General features: G+C 39.4%; 1 protein-coding gene across 1 annotated transcript in view; it reads left to right on the forward strand.

Annotated features, from left to right (window-relative positions):
* OPRM1 (opioid receptor mu 1) overlaps nt 1-3,870 on the forward strand; it is a 42,664-nt gene extending 38,794 nt beyond the window's left edge. The window contains exon 4 of the mRNA XM_066248513.1: nt 3,171-3,870. Coding sequence (XP_066104610.1) covers nt 3,171-3,209 — 39 coding nt within the window. The 3' untranslated portion in view covers nt 3,210-3,870. The remainder of the gene's footprint in view (nt 1-3,170) is intronic.
* The last annotated feature ends 5,283 nt before the right edge of the window (nt 3,871-9,153 follow it).

Consider the following 9,153-nt stretch of genomic DNA (forward strand, 5'->3'; position numbering starts at 1 on the left):
AAAACTGAAGACACTTGGCAGTATCCTCCACGAGCCTCCAGAGCCCGTGAGCTTCTGACACTGGCCACCCAGGGCTACATGCCGGGAGGGAACCTGAAGCTAAATTGTCATCTGCTTTGCCTGTGTCTCAACCTCACTTCTCTACAAGTAGCTCTTCCAGATTGGGAACAGCTCCTTTGCACATTATGAGCACGCTCAGAACAGGCATGTAAATCATCAGTACCAATTATACATTGAGCCGTGGGAGCAGCCGGAGTGGTGATCCCAGGGGACCGAACATCCCTGGCCCAAGGTACAGTCACTTCCTGTCCTATCTCTCTTTCCAGTCTGACTAGTTGAATGAGTGGTCCTCACCCCTCAAGAGAGCCTGGTACAGTTGTCATTTGAGCACAGAAATAAACATAAAAGAATACGTTTTTTCACTCTTATCTTTCTTCCCCGCCCCACTGTGCCTTCTGTAAGGTGTAAGACTGCTGAGATCCCTTGGGAATGAGGACACCTCACCCACTTCTTTTTATCATGAAAGGCTTTCGAGTGCAGGGCCAGGCAGCAGAGGTTCTGCGGGAGCCACTTGTTCTCAGGCAGCCAGCCATGTGGCTTCCTAGTTATTGCATTAGAGAGAGATTGAGCTCCGCAAAATAACCTGGTTCTGCAGAGGCACAAAGCCCTTGATCTGCCTGGACTAACTGCCTCTTTGGAGCCCAACACAACATCATTTCTGGACTGTAAGTCTTTGTCAGTTATCACCTCAGTCCCTACTGGATATTAAGGGAATCTTTTCCTTAATATCCACATTGCCTTATGGTTTTCTATCCTGGGCTCTGTCTTAGATTTCAGAGGCTTTGCCCAGTTTAGGAAATGCTATCCTGGACATCTAACAACCCTAAATCAACACAGCTTCTAGCACAGGGTCTTCCAGCAAGAAATATAGTAAAGTGAGCCACGTAAGAAGGAGGTGAGAAATCATAGACACTCATCGCTCATTTTCTGGATAAGAATCATAATCATGCTGTCATTCCATCCAGCTAGAGGCAGCCCAGAGCAACTTCAGCCCTCAGACTTTGAATAGCTTCCTCTTTGAAATTTCATGAGATGTTTTTGGCCTCAAGGAAGTCTCTTTAGGTTAGCCATAATGTATTCATTAAAACAGAAATCCATACTAGCAAACCTCATTGTGAGGACTGATGCTATCCCAATTACGTTATATGAGCAGTGGCTTAAATCATGGGATCTAATGTCAAACAACCTAGGTGCTTCATTCACCTTCTAAAAGCATGATTTTCCTCACCCCTTTACTAGTCATGTGTCTAACAGTTCCTCAGTCTGCTGATCAAAGGACCCCTGCGCTTTCTTCTTTATCACCCACTATGGGTCTGCATTTGTTTACTCACTGAGAGGCAGGTGTTTCCAGGTTTGGCCTGAGATTGGGTTCAGTTGCCCTCCCTATCTGGGGAGGCCCAGAGTGCTCTCTTAGTCCCCTCATCCACAAGAGAGCAGGCAGAACCCATGGCAGCATTCAGGGAACTGATTAGAGTTTATCCCTCAGCCTCCATCCATCAACTAACCTCGTATATATCAACAGCTGGGACAGAGGTGGGCCACTCCCTCCTTCTCTGTGTACCACTTGGGCCAGAATATTTGCCACCAGCTCCCAAGGAATTTCTTTGTATCCTCAAACCTCAACCATGAGCTTTTGCCTTTTCTCTTCCAAAAGGTTATTGTCTATCTTGGCACCTTGTTTATTGAGTCAGTTTGAGAAGAATGTCAACCTCTTAGAAGAAGGAAAGAAGTGACAGGTCTCCAGAGATGATTGAGTAAGCAGGTGCCAAACTCTACAGACAATCAGACTTAGACAGTTGATTGCTCACAGCACAGTGAACAGCTGAAGCTTTGGCATGGTAGGGCCTTCCCTGCTCTAAATCCCACAGGGTGATGCCCTGAGTTGAGATGGTGGCTTCACACACAATGGGTTTTGTAACAACTGAGGAACTAAGAGCTCCAGTCTCAGCCCTTTTGCAGCAAGCAGTGAACAAACCTCCCCTAGAATAAGCAGTTCCACAGTGGTCAATGCCATGGTCACCTCAACCTACTTAATTACTTACGTGACTATTTACAGAGTCTGTGCCAGGTCAGAGGACAGGTAAGCTTACAGGTGGGCACAGTCAGCAAGCATGTTCAGGACCACCCAGGGCCCGTGGCAGACTGCCCCTCCTAAAGGTGACAATAAAGTTTTTATTCTATTTTTAGGAAATATATATTGAACTATTTATGGGTAAAAGATCAACTTATTATTATATGGTCCAATAAGATTGTGTGTGTGTGTGTGTGTGTGTGTGTGTTTAGAAGAAAGAAGGGGAAAAAAACAAAAAGAAAGCAGATTGTAGAGCAAACAAGGTAAAACGTGAACAGTAGGTGAATCTCAGTAAGTGCTCCTTGTACCATTCATATTCTTGCACTTTTCCTGAAGTTTGAAATTTGCCAAAATAGAGTTAAAGAAAAAATATTTTACCCCTTGGCACTTACTATACAAACACTTCCTTTTTTTCTCACCAAACATTACAATAACTATGGCAAGCAATGACTATTAATTATAAAACCTGTTCCATTTCCATGATCCTCCCGCCTTATTTGCAGATATCCAGCCACATTTTCATGTGTGTGAACAAATGTCAACTTACTGCTCAACATATGTATACGCTTACTGAGCAATGGAGGTGGGTCAGGGAAAGCCCTGGATTTCAAACCAGTGTCGTCAAAAACAAAACGATTTATGGAATTTTGAAAAATGCATGAAAATCATGATTTCTGTGTCCATAAATTTAAAAAAAAAGATGTGCTGCAATTTTTAAAAATAAATTCTTGATCAGATTATGGTTAATTTGAGAATAAGAAGATCTCTTGCATTAAAATATATATTTAAGAGGAGCTATTGATAATATCTCTTTGAAGATTACTTTATGTTCTTATTCATTGTTATATACAAATGCAATAGCATATTCATAATGACCTGAGAGATTATACAGTGTCTTCACATTTAGGACAAACTCTTGAGAGTCGCAGGAGAAAATGCACACACAAACTCTCAGTACAGTTCTGATACACAGAAGAAGCCCAATGAATGTGTGATAACCCCATCCGAATTGCTGTCTTTGTGTTTTCTCTCCTTTCAGCTAGAGAATCTGGAAGCAGAAACCGCTCCATTGCCCTAACTCGGTCTCGTGCCATTCAGACCCTCGCTGAGCTTACAAGGAACCATCTCATGTGGAAGCAGGTCACTGTTGGAATGTGTGGGAGGCTCTAGTTTTCCAGGGAAGTGCCTGCTCTGAGTCATCAAAACTCTTTCCTCTCTGGCCACTTGACTCTGCATTACTAGGGGGACATCCTGACTATGTCAAGCACCGGGAAGGAAGCAATTACACAACGCTACCGAGTTAAGCCTGTGTACATAATCATAAGGAAGATGCCCAGTGGGACCACAACAGGTTAGGGTGTGTAAATTGAGGTCATCATGGAAAACGGACCTTCCGTAGGTCATATTTTTTCTCAAGTAAATATTTATGGCCTCATCAAAGAAAAACCATAGATTCTCAAATTTACCATAGTTAGCACGTAAAGTAAATGCTACCTCTCTGATCAAAGCACCTTGTATGGACGTTCAAGACTTGCTAGGCTTCTATATGAGAATACTTAGCTCTATTTTTTACCTTTAACATTAACCTTAAACTTATCTTCTGGTTAGGACATCATTTCTTGATTTTCTTTTGTTTAAAGAAAAACATCTCCATTATTGCAAAGGGAAAGATTAACATGAAAGGCAGTCAGAAAACAAGTAATGTGTCAGCTGCAGAAAGGTTGGTTATTATGCATTCCAAGTACTTTAAGTGCTCACAAAAGGGAATAGTGGGTCAATGAACTCATCACTTGATTCATGAAGGAAGTCAAACATTACCATGTACTCTTCATTTCTGAGCAGTTTCTCCATACTCAAGCTCCTTTTACATATTTTTTTTTGTTAGCATTTGTCAATAAATTGGCAGATGTTTTTGTTGATTTTCAGAACAGCTTGAACTTTGTTACAAGTATGCATTTAATAAGTTTAATCTCAGACAGACAGACTCATATGACCATAGAGAAAAATGGATGATCTATTTTTCAGTCTTGAATTGTTACTTGGACATGAAATATTAACAATGACCCAAGAGTATTTCCTGAAGATTGTGTTTATATAATGTCTTCACCAGTATGTTGGTCTTTTTGATCTTTGCTAAATGCCAAGATTTTCTTTGTAAAATGTCAGTCCTCTGAGTAGTTTCTCTAAGACAATTCTCTTTGACTGATGTGAAGAAATATGGTAGAGATTTGGCTCTCACTCATTTTCTTTGATCTACAATATATAGACATTCAAGTCAGATGGCCCATGCCAAAAAGCTCTTCATTGTAATTTTTTTCTGAATTTATTAAATGAATCAAGTACTGTACATTGTAGTTACCCATGAAGACACGAGTAGAAAGTTAGGTGCCAGTTTCCCTTACAAGGCTATTCCTAAGTCTACAAACTGCCCGGAGCACCAGCTTTAAAATTGTATGCGTTCTTCAATCTAACAAGGCACATATAAGCACCAGACATCCAAAGGCAATGTTTCAGGAAGACAGCTCTCCATGGATCAGAATGACTAAATTTACTGTCTTAGATTCAGTAGGTTGTTTTATGGACCCAACCAATGTATCCATTGGATGGAGGAAAAACAAAATTCAAGATAAGTGTTCTAATGTTTCCTTCTGAAGAAGTCTTATATTTGCCTCTAATAACCTTCACTTCTCAAATATTATGTCCCAGAATAGATATGCATTATTTTAAATTTTTTTACATTTTCTGATCAAAGTAATTAAAACTAGGGCCTTAAAAAAGATTTAGAATGTTAAATAAATGTATTTATGTACATAAATATAAACATTTACATATATGTACTACTAGGGCTTCCACTAGTAAAACAGATATTCAAATGAAATTCAAGAAGAGAAAATGAAATATTTATGTGGAGGAAAACTCATTTCTAATGGGCTGTAACAACTTGAGCTCTCTCACACAGTGCTGTGGTACAGCTTTCTGCTCAGGAGCTTGTTTCCCAGCAACCACTGGTTCCGCCTAATGGCCAGCTGTCAGTCAAGACATTCTAAAGTAGATAATAAATGTGTTTTTAATATTTTTCATTCAAAACCATTTTTATTCTACCTTTGCTAAAACTGTCTTGCAATGCCCTGGCAAATAGGGAAGTAACAGCCCTGATTCAGTCCGATGGACTCAAGTTTCTTATGAAATCTGAAGATAAAGAAAATGTAATGCTGTGCTTCGTTCTTTCTTATCTCACCTTGCCCTTATGGATGGGATCTCTTCCTAGTTCGGCAGCCCAGTAATGCAGATTGTAGATGTGAAGTGGAAGGTTTGCTTCTTCTTCATCTAATTATGTGCTGCGGAGATTCCAATCCCAAGTAGGTACTGTTTTCTCCTCTAGTTTTGACCTTCACAGCTGCTGTGCTCCTGCATTCTTCTCTTCCTGCCAATCACGGGAAAGGAGAGAGGAGGGGAAATGAGACTCTCCACTGGGGCAGAAGTTAGTCACTGGGGATCTACTGCCAATACCCACACTGGGTATTTGATCTCATCTTTGCTTTAAACCCTTGTCTGCAGTAGTCTTGATCCATATTAACCATTTGATTTTGTGAAATAAGAGAGTTTAGTGAAGAGGCTACAAATCTGGGCTTCAAGGTCACCTGTATCCATGTCTTAGTAAAGCTTGTGGCATTGTTTTGTTTTTGGTTTTTGGTTTTGTTTGGTTTTTTTTTTTTTTTTTTTTTGGTTTTGTGGCTTTGAGCAACGTATTTGAGCTCCCTTAGCATCAGCCTTCTCTTAAAAATAGAGTCAATAATAGCAAATGATTGGGCTGTGGTCAGTACCAAGTGAGATAATGTATCTAAAAAGCTTGCCCTACCGTGTAGCAAATGCTCCCTATTTGTAATGAAAATTATCAATGTCAAAGAAATAGAGAAAAACTTGGTGAATTCTCTCTGGAACCACCACTCTGATCACCAACCCTTGGCACAAAACCCTGAGAGAGACCTGCCGCTTGAGAAGGCTGGAAACATCCCAAGCAGAATGTCCATCTATGAGAAAATGGCATTCCAACGGCACCATCAGAAGAAGTAGGACTCTTAATTTAGCCATTGGAAACAGTTCTCAAGATTAAAATAGAGAGTTGGCAGTTTTAAAATAACTTATAAAAAGTAGCTTTGCGTTGGTAAGAGAATATTCATTTTCTTAGATAACACGACATGCATTGCTCTAACTGCCATCCATTCGCTTGTGAATTTCATTATTGAAAAGGCACACTTGGTTCATTTCACATTACCTGAAAGATACTGACAAAACTTTATTTTTAGCATCTCCACAGCATGGCCTTTTTATCTCTGGATCCAGGCAGAAGTTAGAGCTTAGAAGCACAGGGACACAAGTCCAGACAGGCTCTCTCTGACCACATTTATCACAAACCCTCAAAGCATTCAAGGTCCTTACTTCAGTCAGGTATGTTTATTTGTTCGGAGGTAAAACAAGATTCTTTCAGGAATGCTTGGATTAAATGGGTCATTCAACATGTGTGTGCTGCATCTCTCCTGTAACAGAGGTAATCAGTTTATATAGACAATTCTTCATCCATCGACAACTACCAAGATGAGCTGACCCACGAGCAGTTCTTCCAGCTTTAGCCACAAACACTGCAGAAGCCACTATGAACTCTTGGGGTTTTCCAAACTCTGAAGCATTCTATCCAAAACAAACTAAGGGTAGGGAATGGTAGCCTCAGCTTCTCAGCTTCTCTACTGGCCACACATGCCCCTGTTATGACTATGCATATGCAAGCCATTCAAAAAATCACTGCCCCCTTCATAAAAACGGCCACCAGTAGGAAATGGGCATCCTGAGGAATCCTAATTGCCATCATAGAAGCATTGAGATTCTTACTTTGATTCTCAACATAATTCTTTTTTCATAGCCCGTATCGCTTGAGTTAGGAGAAGAACTGGGAACAACTGTGCACCTTCATCGGTACCATGGCTTAACCATCGCGTGTTCCCTGTGTGGTACTTCAGGATTCATAGTCACGGAATGTGGCATCCAGATTCTATTTAAGACCACTGTCATTAATTAGGACTTTAGGGCCTCAATTGACAAGTCAATTAAAGAGTGTACTTTGGGACATCCATCCAAGAGACAGTTCAGTTTAATTAGCAATCATTTTACCTGAAAGTCATTATTTTTCATTAAACTCAAAATACTAAAACTTTAAGGAATTATGTACATTACTAACTGTTCAAGAATTAAGCAAAACCAAATAATGTGCTACAGTATATGGCAAATACTCAAACTATTGTCATGCAATTCCATCACTTTTCTTAAAGGAAGCAGCAAATGGGTCAAGTTCAACTTAATTCTGTCAATATTATTGTGTCCTAGGCACTTGGGTTACAACAAGGGCCATTGATACTGTGATTTTAGGAATATTTAAAGTGGGTTTAGAGTGGATTAATACTAAAGTACTTGAAGGAATTAAATGGTGGCATCTCTTTAAAAACTGCATATATTAGCAACAAGGTCCTTTTCAAATAACATTAAATACTTGCATACACATTTTTAAAAAATTTTAAGAGTTCAGAAATTAATATATCAATCTTTTAAAGCACCTCTTCATTCAAATATATAAAAAGATTATTCTAAAACCTGGACACATACTCAGAGAAAGATCAATTTTCTAAGGTTCTTCTCCTCACACATTCAACACAAAATTTTAAAAATTTTATTTAGAAAATTAAATTTCCCAGGGTGACATTGATCCATAAGAGTACATGGGTTTCAGGTAAACATTTCTATAGCATTTGAACTGTTGATTATGTTGTAATCCCCATCACCCAAATTTGATAAGTGTTTTCAACTCACTTTGCATTTCCTATAAGTTTGTCTTAAGTAACTCCATTAATTTCTGCACTTGGAATTGCACTTAAACTTTACAAAATTATAGAGGAAATTAGGAGAGTTGGTGCTGCTTCTGCATTTTAAGAGGTTCAGGTTTGTATTTCCATAACTGACACACTTGGAAATAAATACTTAGCCATGCCCCAGACCCCAGACCTAAAAAGAACAGCCTGGTAATCTCATGTGGTACCAATGCGAGCTCTTCCTTCTCTCCCAGCTTCTGGAAACTTAGGAACCAGACCCATTCACATCCAAGAGATCCCAATATGCTTGAAGACAAAATAATGTCTGTGGCAATAGATGGAGATTTCCCCAGAGTGTACTACTAGGTCTGAGACAATACAGAAGTACATTTATGAATTTGGAAAAAATGAGTTAAGACTCCAGTAGAACCAGTATTGGGTACGAAAGGAGGAAGTCAGCTCCCTCCTTTTTATCATTCTACCCATCGAATTATTTGGTATCACACTTCACTGCCACTCAGAGAAATCAGCTGGCATTACTACCCTTTATGCAAAGAGATGACTTCTAAACAGCATTCAGATGATTTGTAGAGCAGGTAGCAATCTGTTCAAAGTTGCAAAGGTGCTATAGAAAATCCATCAGACCGGGTTTCAGGACCTACTGAAACCATATTTGAAAACAAAGAGTTACACTGGATAGATTTACAGCTCTCTTTTAGGAAAACCTCTGTAGTTCTGAAAACAATACAAAATAGACCTATGTTAGAGTAAAACTTTCCTGATATGAGTCATAACAGCATTGAATTTTTCAATGGAGGTATGGATGTGTTTATATTCTTCAGGTTGTATGTCTTCGGTTTGTGTTTTGAAAGAATGTGACATGGAACATATCTCATGAGGAGGGAAACTCACAATTTCTGCAGTGACTGAATTTGCCTCTGTCTGTACATCTCAATGACTGTACATCTCAGTGATTTATCGTCATTCAGGGCTATCTCATAAATCAAATATAGTTTGCTTCTCATTCCACAGTCATATGCATGAGATCTGAACCAATGCATTTGAGAAAAAGGGTTATTGCTGAAGTTCCGTCTGTAGTATCACATTCTCAGCCATGCGTGCATTGTTTACAAAGACAGTGTGTATTTGTTTTATGGTTCCCAA

This window comes from Saccopteryx bilineata, chromosome 12, assembly GCF_036850765.1.
Source record: "Saccopteryx bilineata isolate mSacBil1 chromosome 12, mSacBil1_pri_phased_curated, whole genome shotgun sequence".
Lineage (NCBI taxonomy): Eukaryota > Metazoa > Chordata > Mammalia > Chiroptera > Emballonuridae > Saccopteryx > Saccopteryx bilineata.